Source organism: Schistocerca americana, chromosome 1 (assembly GCF_021461395.2).
Source record: "Schistocerca americana isolate TAMUIC-IGC-003095 chromosome 1, iqSchAmer2.1, whole genome shotgun sequence".
Taxonomy (NCBI): Eukaryota; Metazoa; Arthropoda; class Insecta; order Orthoptera; family Acrididae; genus Schistocerca; species Schistocerca americana.
This window is the reverse complement of record NC_060119.1, coordinates 166,598,101-166,620,434: the sequence shown is the minus strand read 5'-3', so window position 1 is coordinate 166,620,434 and position 22,334 is coordinate 166,598,101. Positions and strand designations below refer to the sequence as shown.

The window sequence follows — 22,334 nt, the reverse complement described above, 5'->3', positions numbered from 1 at the left end:
TTTGAACTAGAAACACGAAGTAAAAAGGTTTTGGTTTAGCCCATACCAACGAACATTTGTATAGCCATTCAAACAACTGTCTTATTGTAGTTATGTTACATTACATCAAACAAGGTTTGAACCAAAAATCAGAGCTGGCACCCAAGCAAATTGTATGAACTGATTAATTCCTTCTTCAAAAAAATTTTAATTGGGATGAAATTAATGCTCAGTTAATGGCACCATTTGTATGTACTCAGCTCATATTTTACATGCAAAAATAGTCACTCTATGGTTTTTCCAGGTTTAAGTTTGCAAGTATGTACACTTCAGAACTTTCTACCCTGTTTATTATTTCTTGTTGGTGAACTAGGTTAATATGTGGTAGGATATTTTTGACAGTATAAAACTGGACAATTTTTTTCCCAGAAGTTTAAAAATAGCCAATCTGTGTAAAACCAGTCAGTAACATTCACAAAAAAAAATATTATTTACAATTTCTTCTGCTGATTCTTTGCTCAGCTTCACACCAATGCTTGCATCATCTGCAAACAATTCGAATTCTGGCTTTTGAGGCAGATGATGTGGAATCCTTATTTGTATTCTTGAGCAGCCTAGGAAGCTTTCTAAATTCTTCTTCTTAAATAGCAACAAAATCAGAGATAGGCTGATTTACATATTCCATACATATCTAACGTGCAAGATGCAATTAGTCTAATCTTCTCTTCACACTCCCAGTGGGAATGATAAGTAGTGGGTTGCAGCATATTCTTAGATTCACCACTTAAAGTTGTTCCTAGATACTTTCTAGGTAAGGTTTCATGGAATACTTTACATTCGTCTTTGAGTGTCTGCCAATTTAGTTCTTTCAGCATCCCACACTTGGGCAGTAGTCTAGGATGAGGTGGCCAAGTGTTTTGTAATCACTATTCTTTCTAGATTGATTCTTAAAGGAGATGGTCAAATATTTTTATGACAGCATTATCAGCTTATCTCTGTGAAAATTTAACGTTGAGTTGTTAGTAGTGGAGGCTATTTTTGTCACTCATGTTGAATTTATGAATGATATTTTGTCAGCATGTGCCTTGTTCCTCTCAACGAACCTTATAGGCCTGTAAATGTACTGGGCATTATGAGACAGAATTGCTGGCCAGAACAGTTTCATTCAAGATAGATGGCAGATATTACAGTAACTTTCTATGCAGTGAATACTTTCTCTCTTTGTGAAATTGACTCAGCAAATCATTTTGTATCACAACAATGAACGGAAGTGTGCAGAGTAAGCTAACTTTGTAATGCTGTCATTGCCAAAAATCAGTGGTTACATGTACAGTAAATATTGCTGGACCAAAGTGTTTGTGATAGGCTCTGTGTGATTCCCAATTCAAGTTCTGAACAAATTACCTTTTACAGTATTGAATGAACTATGTTTTCCTTATCTTAAGTGATACGCTTTTCATCAAGAGCCAGTCAATACTTGCGAATAATTTTGTTTAATGTACCTCCTGTTCTTGATGCCCTGGTGGGTGTAGTTATGATACGTGCATCACAACAAAGAGCACTATTCCTGCTTTATCAATATAAGATGGTAGGTCATTTATATGTACAAAGAACTGGAATGGTTCCATAATTAAGCCCTTTGAAATACCAGTTGTGATTTCTGCCACTGAGAAGAAGATTCATCTCAAGAGCTGTGTAAGGTAATTAACATGACAGTTTGCTCTTCCTATCGGTTATTTATGAAGTGAATCACTTACAATTACACAGTGGCTCAAAATCCATAACATTAACATTTCTATAAAAGGATGTTGTGATTTGTGCAGTCAAGTGCTGTAGACAGATCAAAAATGTGCTGGTAGGTGAAATCTTATCATTCAGATGTTTTAATACATAATCAGTGAAATGGTAGATGACATGTACAGTGGTGATGCCCTTTTGTAATACAAATTGTGACACCCGGAAGGTTATATTTGCAGATATACTCAACCAGCTTTAAATACAATACCTTTCTCCAAATTATGGAGAAGAAAGTTAATAATCAAAGGAGTTGATAGTTGTTACACAACTCATTTTTGTCATAGTATACAGCAGAGGCTTTACAATAATACCTACCATTATCTGACATAATGGGCAGTCAAATGAAAATGAGACAGATGGGGAAAAACCTAAGTAAACTGTGTAGTATTTCTACAATAATCAACATAACTGTTACTACATTTGTCTTACTTAGAGACAAGATAATCAGTGCACTCATATAAAAATGTTAGCGGGCCCACGCCACCAAGGTTGTTTAGACAATGCTGCAGGAGTTTCGCTGAGAAGCACTTGCACATTCTCCATACAGTCCCCATCTCCCCACAAGCGGTTTCCATATTTTTGGAGCCCTGAGGAAAGACGATCATGGTTGTCGATTTACTGCAGACAAAGAGGTGCCTGCCTGGATACAATCATGGTTCCATAGGCAACCTCAAGCATTTTTGTGTGAAGACATTGACCATCTTGTCTCACAGTGCGAAATTACGGCGATAACTTTAAAAATAATGAACAGTTTGCCCACTTCTTTCCATCTGTCATTATTTTTATTTGATGGCCCCTTATATTTGTTTGCATTTTACTGTTTTCAACACTTGCAGAAATTTTGCAGGACTGTGTGATATGTTTTTAATGTAGCGTTGCTTCAGGGAAAAATAATTTCAATAGTGGTGGTGGTGGTTGTTCATTGTTGTTGTTGTTGTTAGTATAACAACTTATTTAATCCTTAGATGTGGGCTTGTCGCTCTCAGTATGGCTTCGACTTTGACAAGGCAGCCGCTGTCTGTGGAGCAACTTTTCTGGAAGGCAGTTAATCGTGGCTTCAGTCACCATGGAGAGATGTTTTCTGTGGACAATATGGCAGCACTAGCAGCAGAAACATTGCAAGACAGTTGTCAGCAAGTTGAGGTACTGAACAGAGGACTTGGTCATGATGTGACATACATTTTAGGTCATCTTGCTCATGGTGCAATTCTTCTTGTCCCGTATCCTTTTCTCAATTCATTGAATTTGTTTGTTAAGACATTTTATGTATGTATTTAGTGTAAGTTTTGAAATATGAAATGCATCTATACTACATGTAACTTGTCTTAATTTTGTCATCAATAATGTTGTAGGCTTCTACGATAGTCATCTGTGCCACATTTTGTGAAATATTTATTGGGTTTTCAAGAATCCTTACATTCTGCAGAATGCTGTTTTGGAGTTTTAAATGGTGAAGAGCAGTAATAATCAGTGCCTCCTTTCAAAACCAGCTGAGTTTTCCCAAAATGTGATGACAGAGAAAGCCGAGAATAAAAGTAACAGAGGAGGTAAAGCTGAAATGATCATATTTATGGTGTTATTGACCAGGATACCCCATTTTTTTCGGTTGTTCGGTTGCCTGGTGCAATTCTTTCTGTTTGATGCCACTCTGGTGATGTCCACGTCATTGTGATGAAGATGGGATGAAATTATTAGGACAGCAACAACACTTAGTACCCAGATGAAGAAAATCTTCAAACAAGCTGGGAATCGATCCTGGGACCCCGCAGTCTACAGGCAGTGATGCTAACCTGGTTGTGGTATGTTAGGGTATTAGGAAATAGAAGAGTTATCTGTTTTCTGGGATACATTTGATGAAAAATGTATTGGTAAAAGACTTAACTGACTATAGTATTAATTAAATGATGGTTTGCCAAGCACAAGGAAAATTAGAGTTATAATAACTGTATCAGAAGATGTGAAATCATAAAAAAAATCCCTACAGCATAAATTCTGTCCTTTCCTCTGATACTTCTGTTTTTTATTTCTTCATTTGTTGATCTCACTATTTCACTGTCGCTTTTTTGCTTCTTTGAACTTTTTCATCCAATCAGTGTGTGGTTTCCTTTAATTTTCAATAGTCTGTTTAATTTGTAATTCCTATTGCTTTTTTCTTCCACTTGATGAACTTGTTGTTCCTGTAGCATACCATCGACTTCGCACACAAGAACTAAAAACATCGACAATCGACCAGTGTTGTGCTGTCAGTCGGTCACTTCGTCATAATCTAGCAATATCATTGGATGTCACTTTGTTAGCACTCTGCAATCCTGGCAATTAATACCATCTTCATCAAACCAGAGCCATTACTTCTCCTTCAGGTAGTTCTTTTATTAATATATGTGAAGCTGATTAAACCCAGCGAATAATCTTCCAGTAAGTACCAGTCTTCATAAGTAAGTGAATTCAAATTGAAGTCCCCCACTTATCAGTCGTAGGCTGATATTCAAGCTACAGAGGTGGCCCCCAGACTTGGTTAACTACCTCTTATTCTAGAATGAGATTTTCACTCTGCAGCGGAGTGTGCGCTGATATGAAATTTCCTGGCAGATTAAAACTGTGTGCCCGACCGAGACTCGAACTCGGGACCTTTGCCTTTCGCGGGCAAGCGCTCTACCAACTGAGCTACCGAAGCACGACTCGCGCCCGGTCTCACAGCTTTACTTCTGCCAGTATCTCGTCTCCTACCTTCCAAACTTTACAGAAGCTTCTGTAAAGTTTGGAAGGTAGGAGACGAGATACTGGCAGAAGTAAAGCTTCTGTAAAGTTTGGAAGGTAGGAGACGAGATACTGGCAGAAGTAAAGCTGTGAGACCGGGCGTGAGTCGTGCTTCGGTAGCTCAGTTGGTAGAGCGCTTGCCCGCGAAAGGCAAAGGTCCCGAGTTCGAGTCTCGGTCGGGCACACAGTTTTAATCTGCCAGTAAGTTTTCACCTCTTATTCTGTTTGTATTCATTGGTTTTAAAAGCGAAGGAATTATATGCTATAAGAGATGTGGCTATTAAATAATGGGACTATTGTGGTAAAATATTTAATTTCAAAAACATACATATGCAATTATTGTCATCCTCAATGTACACCCCACCTTTACCCTTACAACACTTCATGTGAATTTTCCATTACTGGAAACAGTGCTGGAATCCTCCCATGTGAGTGTCTTGATGACACCTGTCATTTTTTCTTTCACTGCTTCAGTGGGCTGATTAAGCAGATTTGACCTTGGGGGATAGATAAGTCATGTGGCATTAGATCAGGCAAATAAGGTAGATAGTTTGACATTGGGATGCTGTACTTCACCAGGAACCTCTTAACAGAAAGTACAGTATGAGCTGGTGTTGTGTCTTAATGCAGAAACGATGCCCTGTCCTTCCACAATTCAGGTTGTTCTTATTTTCTCATGGAGCAACAACCTCATAGTTTGACGTTCGGAAACCCAGTGGAGATACCGTTACATGAACACTGAAGTCTTGGGGAAAAAAAACCCAATCATTCACCACCTCTTTGAATCTTGATTTGCTCATTTGAATTTCTCTCGCTCTCAGTGAAGTTTCTGGATACATTTTCAGGAGGTTTTTGTGCAATATGAGAATTTTCGGCACCAGTTTTGCACACATTTTTCTTATTTTAAATTGGTTATGTAAAATTTGCCTTATGCATTCTGTATCAGTTCTTACGGTTTCATCAATCGATCGGCGGTCATCTTGAAAATACTTGAACTACTCAGGAACTTACGTATGTGAAAAACAGTCTTTAGCATACAGCTCTTTTAGTAAAAGAAATGTTTCAGTAACCCTTTTTCAAAGTTTCGTGTGAAACTTCAAGACAATTCATTGCTCTATTGTTACATTTATCATTTTTCTGGGAAAACAAAGTAAGAGCTCTCACACAAATGGAGACCATGGCCACACTGATTTGTCTACAGATACCAGTGATGCTGCATTTGACTGAGAAAGCTTCATGCTACTCAGCTATTGGTTTGTAAATCTTTGGTACATGCATACATACTCTATGGCAGCCTCAGTCCTGTTATTTTATAGTCACACCTCATACTTTAGAGTTATATGCAGCCATTAAGCCATGTGATAACACTTATCATTGATTTTATTTGCATAGGATTATATCTTCAGAAACATATCATACCAAACTTACAGTTTTCCCTTTGTAGTTATCTTCAGTCAAACGTAGTTATATCTTTAGAACTGTTTTCATATTTTTTCCATCCTTTTTAACTGCCTTCTGTTCACATCTTCCAAGAGTTCTTACTTGTCTTCTCTTTATAGTTTTGACCCCAAAACATGTTGCTGCAAACACATTTTCTTATGTGGTTATAAGCACAAGTGAAAAGCAGGAGCGAAAGCATACAGTTTCACAAGTTGAATTGAAACATTAATGTGTGTAATGATTCACAGTTTGTAATCATAGCTGGAGTAGAAAGTTGAAGAACAGAAAGTAAAAAAAAAGACTTGGATATGATGGCAGGACTACTGGTCCCCCCAGGGGATCCACAACTCTTTTGTGGATACGTGCGTAGCGAGCACGGGGCCCCGAGCTAATGTGGCCTTCCTTCCTTTCCGGGCTGCATACCTTCCCTTTCCGCATCCTTCCCCATCCCCTGTCTTCGCCCCCCCCCCCCCCCCCCCACCTCTGGCTCTTTCCTTCACTTTCTCCCCCTCTGGGAGTATGGTTTGCGCCTACGTCCGGAGACGGACGCTTGTAAATGTACCGCATTCTTCGCCTTCCTTGCTTGTATGTCTTCTTCCTTCCTTTGTCCTTCTCTTTTCCTTACCTCTTCTCTTTACCCTTTTCTCCGCTGCGGCGTTTGAGACCCCCTCTTCTTTCCTTTCCCTTTCTCTTTCTTCCTCCCTGTGCGTGTCTGAAGGCCGACCCACGCACTTCCATGCGTAGCCGGTGACGGGGTAACGCGTAATTCCCCGCCCCGGGTAGACAGGTAGGACACGTACGTACCCCCTGGTAACAGCCAGGCCCAGGGAGGGGTGATTACCCGAGCTGATACCTTCCGAAAGTGCCGATTGGTCCCTCCGTCCGTTTGTCGGGAGGTGTGACCTGAGGTGTGAACAATCACCTAAGGCGGGAGTGCCCTCAGAGAGGGCCCCCACAAGGGAGGAGCGCGCCATTGGAGACGCCGGTAATCATGGGGGATTCTTCCGCAATGGTTTCCTCACCTTCCACTTTGTCTGCTCACAAACGTAAGTTCACTGAGTCTCAGCCACAGTCAGTTCTTCCATCGTTGCCACAGTTCCTTGTTGTTTCTCGGTCTGACGAAGGTCACGACTTCTCCACGGTCAACCCTTTCATTATTCAGAAAGGTGTCGACGCAATTGCAGGTCCTGTGAAGTCTTGTTCCAGATTACGGAATGGCACCCTGTTGTTAGAAACAGTCAGTGCCCTCCAGGCACAAAAATTGCTGCGTACCTCACTACTACACACCTTCCCTGTCCGGGTGGAACCGCACCGTACTTTAAATTCCTCGCGTGGAGTCGTTTATACACGCTCCCTCGATGGCTTGTCTGACGAAGAAATTCAGCACTACCTGTCTGACCAGGGCGTAACGGCTGTTCGTAGGGTTATGAAGAGGGTTGACACAAACATCATTCCAACCCGCACTGTCTTCTTGACATTTGACAGAGTTCAACTCCCATCAAAGATCAAGGCAGGCTATGAGATAATTTCCGTTCGCCCTTACGTCCCAAACCCTACGCGTTGCTATCGGTGTCAGCGGTTCAATCACACCAGCCAGTCCTGTTCCAATCCGGCCAAATGTGTTACGTGTGGCAGGGATGCCCATGAGGGTGCTTGTCCACCTCCATCCCCTCGCTGCATCAACTGTATGGGTGACCACGCTGCTTCCTCTCAAGATTGTCCCGTTTTCAAGGACGAAAAGCTCATCCAGGAGATCAGAGTAAAGGAAAAGGTGTCGACCTTTGCTGCTCGAAAATTATTCGCCAGTCGACAGCCCACCGTGCCTCAGAAAGGAAAATACAGCACTGTCCTTGCTTCTCCTCGGCCAACAAAGGAGGCGGCCACGCAGACTTGCGACCTCACTTTTAGTGCCACGGTCGTCAGATCGGCCAGTGCAAAGATCGCCCGTTCAACCTCCCCGCTTTCGCCTGCTCACTCTATGGCTCACCCTTCGTCGGGTTCTGCTAAATCTCGAGCCCACAAGTCAGACACGAAGTCTTCGAAAACAGAGCATATTCGTGAAGAGTTTTTACGTACCGCAACTTCACAACCATCGGTTCCTACTTCATCTAAACATCATACTTCCAAGAAGGCTACAAAGAAACCCAGTTCCTCTCCTTCTCCGCCAAGGCGTGTCCCATCTACAGCACCACCTGGCGGAAATCGCCCTCGGCCGTCCTCTGTGTCGCCGAGGCGCACTGCTGGCGGCCGGTCAACCGGCCGATCGCTGGTGGCAGGAGCTGCTCCTGACCAACCTATGGATCAGGATCTTCTGCCTTCGGCTGAATGCCATTCCATGCTGTCGGTCGCAAGCTCTGAGCAGTCGTTGAGTTGACCGCGACCTTGGTCACAGTCCTCAATTTTCTGTTCACCCTATGTCCATTATCCACTGGAATATCCACGGCATTCGAGCCAATTGGGATGAATTGTCGATCCTCTTACGATCCTACTCGCCGGTCATCTTCTGTCTTCAGGAAACAAAGCTGCGTCCCCATGACCGCTTTGTTCTCCCTCATTTTCAGTCCGTCCGATATGACCTCCCCTCTGTTAAAGGCACCCCAGCACATGGAGGACTCATGATTCTTCTCCATGAAACTCTCCATTATCACCCAATCCCCTTAAACAGTTCCTTCCAAGCTGTTGCCGTCCGTCTTTCTCTTTCTGGATACACGTTCTCTCTTTGTACTGTATACATTCCATCGTCCACACCAATGGCACGAGCTGATCTCCTTCATCTTCTTGGTCAGCTTCCACCCCCCTATTTGCTGGTTGGGGACTTCAATGCCCACCACCCGCTTTGGGGATCTCCACATCCTTGTCCACGTGGCTCCCTATTGCTAGACGTCTTCCACCAAGCGGATCTAGTTTGCCTCAACACTGGGGCCCCCACATTTTTGTCTGCCTCCACGACACATTTATCTCATTTGGACCTTGCGGTCGGTACTGTTCCACTAGCTCGGCACTTCGAATGGTTCGCCCTTGATGATACACACTCGAGTGACCACTTTCCATGTGTCCTTAGACTGCTGCCTCAACTGCCATATATGCGCCCGCGACGCTGGAAGTTTGCCCAAGCCGATTGGACACTTTTTTCGTCTCTAGCGACATTCGATGACCGTCGCTTTCCCAGCATCGACGATGAGGTCACACATATTACCGCTGTTATTCTTACAGCTGCGGAACATTCAATACCACGCACCTCCGAATTGCCCCGGCGCCCCCCAGTTCCTTGGTGGAACGAGGCATGCCATGACGCAATACGTGAGCGGCGACGTGCTCTTCGCATTTTCCGTCGCCATCCTACTTTGGCCAACTGTATCCGCTATAAGCAGCTCCGTGCGTGATGCCGTCGCGTCATCCGCGATAGCAAGAAGGCAAGCTGGAAATTCTTTATTAGGTCATTTAACGCCTTCACTCCCTCCTCGGAAGTTTGGAGTCGGCTTCGACGGTTCTCAGGCGCGCCTAGTTTCTCCCCGGTCTCTGGGCTCACTGTCGCGCATGATACCTTAGTGGACCCCGTCGCAATTTCTAATTCATTGGGTCAGCACTTTGCTGAGATTTCGAGCTCTTCCAATTACCCGCCAGCATTTCTCCCGAAGAAACGTGCAGCGGAAGTGCGACATCTTGCTTTCTCCTCTCAAAATCACGAAAGCTACAATACTGTTTTCTCCATGCGGGAACTCCAACATGCCCTCTCTTCTTCTCGCTCCTCCGCCCCAGGACCGGATGGTATCCATGTCCAAATGTTGCTGCATTTATCCACCCATAGTCTGCGTTTCCTCCTTCGCCTTTATAATCGAGTTTGGACCGACAGTACTTTTCCCAGACAATGGCGGGAAGCTATCGTCGTTCCCGTTCCGAAACCTGGAAAGGACAAACATCTCCCCTCTAGCTATCGCCCCATTTCTCTCACGAGTAGTGTCTGTAAGGTTTTAGAGCGTATGGTGAATTACCGTTTAGCTTGGTGGCTGGAATCCCGCAGTCTTTTAACACCTGCCCAATGCGGATTCCGAAAGCATCGTTCTGCAGTTGACCATCTTGTTGCTCTCTCCACTTATATCATGAACAATTTTCTCCGGAAACGCCAAACGGTAGCCATATTTTTTGATCTGGAGAGAGCATACGATACCTGTTGGAGGACAGGCATCCTCCGCACACTGTTCTCTTGGGGCTTTCGAGGCCGGCTGCCCCTTTTTCTTCGCGAATTTATGGCAGAGCGCACATTTAGGGTGCGGGTGAACACTACTCTCTCCCGTACTTTCTCCCAAGAAAACGGGGTACCCCAGGGCTCCGTGCTAAGTGTTGTACTTTTTGCCATCGCCATAAATCCAATTATTGATTGTCTCCTTCCTGATGTCTCGGGCTCCCTCTTTGTGGACGATTTTGCGATCTACTACAGCTCTCAACGGACAAGCCTTATTGAACGACGTCTTCAAGGATGTCTCGATCGCCTCCACTCGTGGAGCATCGAAACCGGCTTCCGTTTCTCACCCAGTAAGACCGTTTGCGTTAATTTTTGGCGACGTAAGGAGTTTCTTTCGCCCTCCTTACATCTAGGTCCTGTCAACCTTCCGTTTTCCAACGTCGCTAAATTCTTGGGTCTTATGTTTGACAGAAAACTGTGCTGGTCCTCCCACGTTTCCTATCTTTCGGCTCGCTGTCTGCGTTCCCTTAACACCCTCCGTGTCCTGAATGGTACCTCCTGGGGAGCGGACCGAGTGGTCCTTCTCCGCCTCTATCGCGCCTTAGTGCGCTCGAAATTGGATTATGGAAGCATAGTCTACTCCTCTGCTCGGCCGTCTATTCTTCGGCGTCTCGACTCTATCCACCACCGTGGATTACGTTTAGTGTCTGGAGCTTTTTACACCAGCCCTGTGGAAAGCCTTTATGCTGAGACTGCTGAACCTCCGCTGTCCAATCGGCGGGCAGTCCTTCTGAGTCGTTATGCTAGCCATCTGTCTTCCATGCCTGCTAATCCAGCCCATGACCTTTTTTTCGACGCCTCCTTTGATGTAGGGTATGCAGGCCGCTCCTCCTCCCTACTACCCCCGGGAGTCCGCTTCCGTCAACTGCTCCATTCTCTTTCCTTCTGCTTTCCTAAAACCTTCTTGACAACTTGGGGTACAGCACCGCCTTGGCTCCGTCCCCGGATCTGCTTGCTCCGTGACCTATGTCAATTTCCCAAGCATGGTACCCCTACACTTGTTTACCGTTGGGCATTTGCTGCTCTATGTGCACAAATGACTGACGCCACATTTATTTACACCGACGGCTCGCAAAACATCGTTAGGTGTAGGGAGTGCCTATATTGTTGGCGACACCCCAAATCACTTTCGGCTTCCCGACCAGTGTTCGGTTTATACTGCGGAGCGTTACGCTGTTCTCCAGGCTGTCCACTACGTCCGCCGCCATCAGCGGATACAGTACGTAATCTGCTCAGATTCTCTCAGCTCTCTCCTCAGTCTCCAAGCTCTTTACCCTGTGCACCCTCTGGTCCACCGGATTCAGGACTGTCTGCGCTTGCTCCACCTGGGGGGCGTCTCAGTGGCGTTCCTCTGGCTCCCGGGACACGCTGGTATCTGTGGGAATGAGGCGGCCGATATAGCGGCCAAGGCTGCAGTCTCTCTTCTTCGGCCAGCTATTCAGTCGCTTCCCTTCACCGATCTACGGAGCGGTTTATGTCGCCAAGTTGCTCATTTATGGCATGCGTATTGGTCAACACTTCCCCATAATAAATTGCGGGAAGTGAAAGCCCTTCCTTGCGCTTGGACCTCTTCCTCCCGAACACGTCGTCGGGAGGAGGTAATTTTAGCTAGACTCCGGATAGGGCACTGTCTTTTTAGCCATCGACATCTTTTAAGCGGCGATCCTCCCCCAGTCTGTCCCCACTGCTCTCAGCTGTGGACGGTCAGACACCTTTTAATTGAATGCCCCTATTTTAATCAGTTACACTCTCGTCTACAGCTATCGCCTGATCTATCGTCGATTTTAGCAGATGACACGCGCTCAGCCGATCGCGTTCTCCAGTTTATTAGTGACAGTGAAATGACTTCAGTTATTTGAAGCTTTTTTTTGGGGACAACCAACCCCTTTCTGTAGTGGATTTTTAAGCATTCCTTCTGCTTTTAGTTTCTCAAATTTTATGACTTTGTTCCCATTGCTGCTGGTTTTAAATTTCGGTTTTTTCCTGTTTCCTAAGTCACGGGCTGGGCGCTAATGACCATAGAAGTTTTGCGCCCTAAAAAAAAAAAAAAAAAAAAAAAAAAAAAAAAAAAAAAAAAAAAAACTACTGGTAAAATACTCGGCTAGAAAAAAGAGGTACCAGTAGTGCACAAAAAGAAATGAATTGGCCATAGGTGGACTTGATTATATATGTTGAAAACACGAACAAAGTACAAGATGAAAGACACATAAATGACCTACTGTTCACCAGTAATACAGAATCTGCATGTGATGTTCTCATTTCATGCAAATACTGCATTACTGGTGACCAGTAGGGAGAAAATATGGTTGCAAAAAATTTTAGGGACGTCATGCATAAAGGAAAGAGGGATGGGAGCTGCCATTTTTTTATTGTGATAAACAGAAATAAGCGGGGTTTACTTGAAGAAAGCTCTAAATGTACATTTAACTATATATGACCAATTAAAACAGTTTGCCTGACTGGCCCTGAAATCTGTATGCTTGCTTTTGTGGGTAGTGCACTACCAATTACTGTAATAGTTATGTAGTTATATGCTCAATAGATCATTTGAATGATTTTTAAAATCAGAATGATGTGAAATGAGCCAGTTTACAGGATATGTATGCGTGCTTAGTGTTAAAATTAGTTAACATATTTTTTAGTCCTACATGTGCATCTACACTTAACCCCCAACCTCCTCCCCCCCCCCCCCCCCCCCCCTCCCCGTCCCATGGCTACCATTTTTTTTTTAAACGAAATTTGTTCAGGAAATAGGAGGAGTTGTCCAGGAGAAACGATTCTAGTTTAAGTTTAAAACATGCTTTGCTACTCCTGTCAAACACTTTGTTATTGGGCAAATGATACAACATTTTGTTGCTGCATATTGATCTCCTTTCTGAGCCAATGCCAACTTTAAAAATGAGTAACAAAGGTCAATTTTTCCTCTATTATTGTAGGAATGAACATCACTATTCTTCCCAGATTGTGATGGATTGTTTACAACAAATTTTGCAAGTGAATATATGTATGTGATGGTTCAGTTGAAATGCCTAACTCCTTGGTGAGGTACCTACATGGTGATCATGGGTGAACACCACATAATATTCTTTCTGTTCACTTTTTTGCAGTCAACAATTTGTTTGTAAGTGAAGAGCTACCCCAGAAAGTTATTCTGTATGACATTATTGAAAGGAAATATGTCAGCAGGATGGTTCATTTGTTTCCTTGACCAGCAATTATATGAACAGCAAACATAGCTAAACTTTGTTGCTTAAGAATCTCAGTAATATGCCTCTTCCGGTTAAAATTTTCATCAGTATATAGACTCAAAAAATTTGGAACATTCCATTTATCGACCCCTGTTCACGTGCTACACCAGTTGTTGGTATGATTATTTGTTGGACAGAATTGAATACAGTGTGTTTTCACAAAATTTAGGGAGATTCCATCGTCAGAGGACCACTTAATAATTCTTTGAAAAATAAAATTAATAATTCCTTCTATGGCTTTCTCTCTAATGGGATTTATTATAACACTAATTCTGCTGCAAAAAAGTATCAATTATGCTTGTTGAATATAAAGTTGGTCATTCACATAGCCAAGGAATATGAGTGGACCCAAAATGGAGCCCTGTGGAACTCCTCGTGTCATTTCTCCACAAGAATGTGATCATAGTTCATAGAACAATTCAAACTTCCACTTGCTCCTGGCTTCTCCATTCCTTTGAAACTGTTGCAGATTCTGCAAAAATGCTGTTTATCTAGAATCTTCAGGAAGTGTGGCTTATCTACAGGTTTTCACTGAAGAGTTGTTCATGAAATCATCTTTAGCATAGGTAAACAATCAATTAAGAGAATCCATAGTCAAGCATGTAGCAACCAACTGTTTGTTCTTCAGAATAAAAGACATTGTAAATTAAGAAATAAAATAAATACAGGCAGGTAGCTTCCAGGAATGACGGCAATAAGGCTATGCTATTATCTAAGATATTGTATGTTGCAGTTGCAAGTAGTGTTAAGAAATTGTTAATTCAGAGGTTCATTACGAAAATGTATATTTACTGTGAAACACTGACTTCTGTAACTTTAGAGATACTGGAATATTGTTGGGTCATTGGATGCACTTCACTCTCATGAGATCGCAGATGTATTCAGATTTGCTTTAATACTTGACTGTGACTAACTGAAGATTGTAAAGAGCTGGAAGAAGCTAGTCTGACAATCCACCATTTCGTAGAGCATTGTCTGATCCCTTAAGCGACCATCATCACCAAAATTCCAAATACTGAGATTTACTCATTTTCAGTGATGCTTCTCGCCTTTGTACCTGGACTTAACTGTACCAGTCACCTAGTCGGACCTGCCATGGCATGCCCTGAAACCTGGGCCTGCTAGTGTTCAGTCGTGCAACAAATTCATCTCATCTTGAATTAATACTGGATGGTCAATTCTCACCTAAATACATGCAATGTTACAACTGAAAACGCTAAACCATACACTCTGCTAGGCATTGATTATCTCTGGCATATAGCCTCCCCACCTGGTGTATGTCCTTCATAACTTTTATTTGCATCCCTGTAAAAGTGCTATTACACTCTACCTATGGAATATCATTTTCTGTCATAATGTCCTTCGTACTCTCAAATCTTGATCCATGGGTCATATCCTTGTGGCAGACCCAGGTGCAAGCCATCTTCCATTGATCTGCCCACTGGCTTCTATTACAGCCCTGTCACTTTTGTTTTCTGCCTCATCAGAAGCAGAGCACCTGTCAAAGAACCCACACCATATACAATCTTTCCTACATTACCACTGCACTTGTGTTCGATCCAGAAGCAACTTGTCATTGGTCGCTTCCAGACCTCTCTCTGAGCTGAGGTGGATCTGTGGATTTGACCCTGTTTCGTTTTGCATCAGGCACCAGTAACACTAGCCACCAGATCATAGTGGTGGTCACTAGTACGTGTTAAGATAAACCAGCATTACCATTTTCACATGAACACAGTAGATTTCTCTCAACTGCTACATGAAATAGCATTTCTGTGAAATTAGATGGGGCGTTATAGAATTATGCTGTGATCGTAAAAGTGACACAGTGTAGAATATAAAATGACAGAATATGTGGTGCACAATAAAACTGATGACAGTGAAGAGGAATTCAGGGAATTAAAAAATGAAATATATTCTGAGCACATTTTTTCTATTATGATCCCATAATGTTGTGAGTTAATGCACAGTGTTTGTAGTAGTGAGCTATTTTGTGTTGTTTGTAAGTAACTGTCCATTTTCAGATGGATTAAAAATCCACCCCATTTTTTAAACTAAATGTCAAACAATAATTTTGAAAAATATTTTTTTTTATTGCCTTTGAAGGAGTTGTAATCCTTACCTTCTCCTAGCTATGATGCAGATGCTAACCACGCACCATGTCTTAGACGTGGACACAAAGCTCACTGGGCTGCTGTGTGTGGGGCAGTAAGACTGGACTCATCTGCTGTTTATGTAGTTGCTCGACAGGGAAAGAGTCGTCGACTGGCTTTGTGGTCATATGAAGAACTCCGCCTCAGCAATGAGAACCTCATTGAGCTTGATCCGGTTTGTTGAATTTTTAGTCTTGTGCATCATGCTACATCCATTTAAATAACACATTAATTGCATGTTACAATATAACTGTTGCTTCAGATTGTGTAAAAAAGTTGAAATTGTGAAATGATATTATCCATAGAAATTTAGTTTTCATGTGCTGTTCGTGTATAGAGAATATAAGAGAATGAATATGAGGGTTATATTATAAGTTATTAAAAAAAAAAAAAATTACAGTGAAGTCAGGAATATACCGCAACCATCTATATAAAGTGCTCCTGCAGGTACCATGAAATTAAGACTAGACTAATTACAGTGTGCATAGTGGCATTTAAGCAATCATTCTTTCCATTTCCATATACATATACTTCCACAACATGTACATATTTACTCTGCAAACCACTGTTAATTGCATGATAAAGGGTACATCCCATTGTACCAGTTATTAGTTCCATTCACACATTAATCTAATCTTGTCTTCGCGTTCTCTGTGGAAGTGATATGTAAATTGATTTTCATTGGATAGTTTGTGTCTATCGTTAAAAATCTGCCAGCTCTTTTTTTTTTTTTTTTTAATCATGTTTGTGACATTATCCCTAGTGTGAAATAAACCTGTGACCATTCGTCCTAGTATTCTATGTAGCTGTTCAATATCTCCTATTAGTCCTGTTTGGTTCCACACAACTGAGCAACATTAAAGGATGAGCCAAACAAGTGGAATGGGGAGAAATTGTACTTTGTGGTACAGTGGACAGTTCCCTGTGATATACATTTCCATCGTCTCTAGATTGAAGGTGTAGATAAAATATGTTTTTGGTGCAAATTATTTCTCAGCCTATTTGCCTTCAAAATTTACACACTTTTGCATGCATTAAAAAATACTCTGAGTTTATCTACTCTGATGATGGTACATAACAACATTGTTTTGAAAAGATTCAGCAGCTTTCTGGTATGGTTAATCTCACTGTCCACAATTTTTTAAATAAGGGAACAAAAGAAAGCAATTATTTACTGATGTGTCATTTTTATCTGTCAAGTAACCATTTTAATTGTTCTTGGGTATTCAGCCAGTAGTCATTAATGTCATATAAATTTTCAACAAGAAGTCTTGCTGACATCCTCAATGAACTGCTGAGGAATGGGGAGAGTGAGGCCATTTGTGTACCCTTTTTTAAGAGGAATAAGCAGTGGGCCAACTAATGGCACCTGAAAAGTTGTGTAGTATGAATGACTGTACCCGATTAGAGCCAAAAGAATTTAAATTGCCAACAAAGTCTTCAGTTAAATATTCAGTTGTTTGACATGCTATGTGACAGCATTGTGGAGAAAGGTACAGCATCTTAGGTTGTTTTTACTGATTTTGTTGATGACCTGTGGCAAACAAATTTGCAAGTCTTAAATATGCTGAAGTATACCTGTACCCCTACGGTGAGTCATGCGCTGATCTTCTTCAATCATCTTGCACCCAACACTCATATTTTTTGTAACAGCCACAGATTTTGGTAGAGTTACCAAGTGTGGTGGCATAGCAGTTAGCACACTCACGTTTGTGATGATGCTGGCTCCATTCCGCGTCTGACCATCCAGATTTAGGTTTTCCGTGATCTCCCTAAATGACTCCAGGTAAATGCTGGATGATTGAAAGGGCACAGCTAATTACCTTCCCCATCCTTGAAACAGTCAGAGGTTGTGCTCCATTTGTAATGACCTCGATGGCGATGGGGTGTTAAACTCTAATCTTCTTTCCTTGTTTCATGAAATTAATTATTGACAGAAGCACAGCTGTGAAGAAATCATGTATACCAATTGCAAACAGTCATTTCTATAAGTAGCTGATTACCAAAAGTTGAACGAATGAATTTGTGGCATTGTAGTTCAGTAAGGCCTTTACGAAAATTGTAAAAACAAATCCAGAAGCAACTTTCCTGTGAAATTTCCACATTAAAAACGCACTGTAAACAAATTACCCAGTGTTTTAAGCTATCATCATTGAAACAATAACAAATGACAAATTTTAAAATGATAGTTGTGCCACATTTCAGTGGGACTATCTTGTGGGTATTTCTAAAAACTTAAAAGTGACCCTTATATTAATCTGAACTGTAAGTTTTCTCAGTAAGGATGAAGTCAGTTCTTTTGCTCTGTGTATTAAAGTATGATTCTTTACTTTCAGGCCATTGTAGTTCCAAATTAACTAAACATACTAATTCATGGTACCGTATTTACTCGAATCTAAGCCGCACTTTTTTCCGGTTTTTGTAATCCAAAAAACCGCCTGCGGCTTAGAATCGAGTGCAAAGCAAGCAGAAGTTCTGAAAAATGTTTGTGGGTGCCGCCACAACTAACTTCTGCCGTTGAATATATGTAGCGCTACACAGGCATGCTTTGTAGGCACAAAGATAAATACTGACACCAAATCCTCAGCGTTAGTAAATAAATTAAAAAAAAAACAAAGGCGGAAGACGAGCTTTTTTCTCTGCCCCAAGTTTCGACCACTGCATTTTCATAGATTATCCAATGAAGTGAATACAAATTCCATATTGTTTATCTTCGAATGTAGCAGCATTTCAATGTACTACGAAAATCCGACTGGCAAGACTGTTTGGTATGTTTGTCGATATGGCCAACTCTACGTTCTGAATTTTTTCCTACCTGTGAGAAGAGATGGTTGCTAATAGGAACTTTTATGAATTGTGAATCACATGCAGTATTCCGTTCACCATAAGAATAATACGAATATAAACATTTTGCCATGTATTGTTTCGTGTTTGCTGCTATCTCATTTAAATCCTGTCTGCCTAATAAACTACGAAACTAGAGTGAGACAACAGCAAATGCGGAAGAATATATGTATCATGTCATGTTTATATTCGTATTATTCTTATGCCTAATAGTGATACAGTCAGAAATGAAGCACAGCAATTGACTAGATTTTTAAATCTAAGATGACTCTAATTTCTGTGCAGAATGTAATGTTCTAAAGAGGCGCCTGCAAAGATTTTCAAAAGGAGAAAAATTTTCGCAAAACTCTGGTTCAGAACATCTTCTATCATACGCAGTCTATTATTTGGTTCTTGTTGATCATTATCAAAGAAAGCAGCAGTGTAAGTAACAACAAATAGCAGTCTCTTGCCATTGTTTCCATAATTCCATAATGCGATAAACAATGCAAGACACAGTACAGTAATGCATTTTCAGCTTAGAGTGACGTAAACACCTATAACAAAGAAAATGGCGCTTCTCAGATCAAAGAAAAATAAGCAATCAATTCAAACCAGATGAAGCACATGAAAAAGGAAGGGTACCCGTACAAATACGGATGGACCGCCTGACGCATAGCAATGGCTACCTGGTAAAGCTTAACTGCTAAGCTTACGACTCGAACCAAACTATTGTAGCTGTATTGTCATTCATACGACCTAAATTGTGTCTCATATTACAAAGGACCAACTTTGTTTTGATTTGGAGATGCAGCCTAAAACGTTTCTCTCCCCTTGAATTTCGAGTCTCAAATTTCTGGTGCGGCTTAGATTCGGGAAAAATTTTTTCCCTTGATTTGGATCTCATTTTTCAGGTGCGGCTTAGATTCGAGTAAATACGGTAATTTTGTGAGTGCACACTCTATCATTAGTTGAAATGGATGAAATTAGGATAGGGAAATGTCATTACAGCCATCAGAAGTTGAGAAAATGGACTGTGATACATCCCAGTCAATACATTGTTGACAACTTCTTAGTTTATTTTGTGTAAAGGCTGCTGTGCAGAGACAGTCACACTTGATCTTGCTGATGAAATTTTGGTGGACCTGAAGTACAAAATCGTGGAAATAAGTGTTGCTATAATACATTCAGGAAGATTTTTGGAGTATTGCAAGATGACACAGTAGTAAACTCCCTTCTGTGCTACACAGAGACAGAAGTTAATTTGCTTCATAATTGCTCAGCTGTGATGGAGCTTTATAAAGCCCAAGAACAGCAGAAGTAGACACCCTCTTTGTAGCAAAGTAATGTGAATTAATTAATAAGGACAAATCTTCCATTTCAGACTGTATACCAATTAGGTTTCTTTCACAGTGTGCTGATGTAACAATGTGTAAAGCTGCTTGCTTAGTGAAAGATTTATATGTAACAACTAGGAAGTTTTAAAAGTCATATCAGTATACAAGAAAGGAAACAGAAGTAATCTGCTGAAATACAATATCACTGACATTGATTTGTATTAGAACTTTAGAACATATACTTTGTTCAAACATTATGAATTAACTTGAAGAAAACAATCTGTCAGCACATAGTCAATACTATGCCCTAATATGGCAACACAGTGCTCATGTAAGGAAACTAGACATGCATCTGAATGGAGCAGTGAGAATTATTACAGGTACACTAAAATCCACACTGATGTCTTGGCTGCAAGCCATCAGTAAAGTTTCACCATCTGAATTGTGATGCCAAGAAGCAAACAATTGAGAAAGTTGCATAACCCTTACTACTCCCAAGATGTTCCAGTTCATACAGTCTTAAATGTTCCCCCTCCTGACTGCTTGATATCATGCACTCCACTGTGGCATAATGGAAGAAACAACCTGTGGCATAATGGAAGAAACAACAGGTAGTTTTACTTTAAAGAAATGTGGTGCAAGAGATGGAATGCTTCAACAATAAAACAATAAAGAGTTAAAATATCCATCAGCCAGCGTACCAGGATTTGATCTGAAGAGGAGTGGACAAGACAGGATAGCTGGTTGCACCAGATTCAGTGCTATGCAGCACAAGTGGGGGCTCCAAAACTTTGCAGCCTGCAGTTTGCAATAACAAACCAGTGAGCATATTGTCAAAGAATGCCTTCTGAGAATGTATCCAGGACAATTCCATGACTTTATTAGTGCTGCTCCCTCTACTATCATTTTGCTTCATTCACTACATGTTGAACTTTGGTTAAATGTATCTGTTTTGATTAATAGGATTACAATTACAAACAACTTAAATTGGAATGACGACATGGAAAATGTCGTGTGGAAATCAAACCCAAGACTGTGTTCTATTGGCAGAACTTATAGGAGCTGCAACAATGCGCTTGTCGGTCTTCTGGAGTATGGGATCCTTACCATATAGGATTGACAGAGAGCATGGAAAAAGTTTAAAGAAGGGCAGCTCATTTTGTATTATAGTGAAATAGGGGAAAGTGTGGCACAAATACAATACATTAGTTGGGGTGGCAAACATTTTCCATTGCAGCAAGATCTTTTCACAAAAATTCAATTACTGACTTTCTCTTAAAAAATGAAAACAAAAATGGGAAAGAGGGGAAGTGACTTGGGAATGAAAAACATTATTATGATTGTAAACAATGGACAAAGGAAAATGTCAGATTTATATTGATGAACAGTTGCATTGGAGATAGTTTCTTTATTAAGAGGGATCTCTTGTATCTGCATGATGAATGGAATAGTTAATGCAGCAAAGCAAAATGGTGTTGTAAAACTTTATTTTGACCAGCTGTATGACAGTGATCTGTAGGATGGGAAAGATGTGAGATTTTATTGCATTTGACCACGGCTAAATCACCAATACTGGACTGTCCATGGGCAGTTGTGTCAAGGGTCTGCCACAAGTACTTTCCTTCTGCTGGAACTACTACCAACAGGTCAGGTGCCTTGGTGAAAAGCATGTGAATAATATTGATTGCTACTACATAGCTCTTATAGTGACTACAGTTGATTGAGTCAGACACCCTGACAAATTATTTGCTAATTAAGTGTTATACTAGAAGAATAACAAAAATGTGGTAGCAACTAGACTACGCAGAAACATCAGCTTGCTTTGGAACATGGAAGCCACTGACAGACAACATGAGCACTTGCATTCATCATATGCTACAGCTTGCAGAGTTAAGCACGAGTACAGGAACCCTGCCGTGTAGAGAGAGAGAGAGAGAGAGAGAGAGAGAGAGAGAGAGAGAGAGAGAGAGAGAGAGAGAGAGAGAGAGAGAACATTGCCTAGATGGACATATCATGTTATCATTTGAAATGTGTGAATGACACAGTACGAGGAGATGGATTTCTCTTGCAAGCAGAGGAGAGCACAGATTAGTAGTTGTGTCCTCACTCGATACTTTTTTAATATCAGATGAGAGAGTACCAAGGATATTACCTGCACTCTAATTTCTATGTGCTTCAGCTCAACAGTTCTTGACAGTAGAAATTATCTCTTACAGATAGCACCCCTGCACCAGAAACTGACGACATTTGCAGCAAAGTAATACTTTGACAGTAGAGGATGTAGTATAACAATATTACATTATGCTAATTAAAAAGGCATTTCTATCATCAGTAACATTGACAGGCAAATGTGTGCAAGTTCTGTATGTCATTTTAACTTTTGTTACCATCAGTATATGAGCAATATGCACCTTGCCCATCCACACTGCATCTCTGTGTGCAATATTTTGTAAATTGGGATGAGACTTCATCACTTTGCTCCTTGCATTCTCCTCTCAATGTGGCAAAGAAACTGCGGGGAAAGTAGATCTGCTATCATCAGTCAGTAGTGAAAAATATA

The 22,334-nt window shown here is 41.3% G+C and overlaps 1 protein-coding gene and 2 non-coding genes across 3 annotated transcripts in view; 2 read left to right on the top strand and 1 right to left on the bottom strand.

The window, feature by feature from the left end:
- The window catches only part of LOC124551963 (UPF0692 protein C19orf54 homolog), a 51,444-nt gene that overhangs the window by 5,095 nt on the left and 24,015 nt on the right, over positions 1-22,334 (top strand). Inside the window, exons 2-3 of the mRNA XM_047126480.1 lie at positions 2,742-2,996; positions 15,594-15,789. Coding sequence (XP_046982436.1) covers positions 2,742-2,996; positions 15,594-15,789 — 451 coding nt within the window. The remainder of the gene's footprint in view (positions 1-2,741; positions 2,997-15,593; positions 15,790-22,334) is intronic.
- Trnas-cga lies at positions 4,377-4,451 on the bottom strand. Its single transcript has one exon. It is a non-coding gene; the product is annotated as a tRNA-Ser (tRNA).
- Trnas-cga lies at positions 4,643-4,717 on the top strand. The gene has a single exon. It is a non-coding gene; the product is annotated as a tRNA-Ser (tRNA).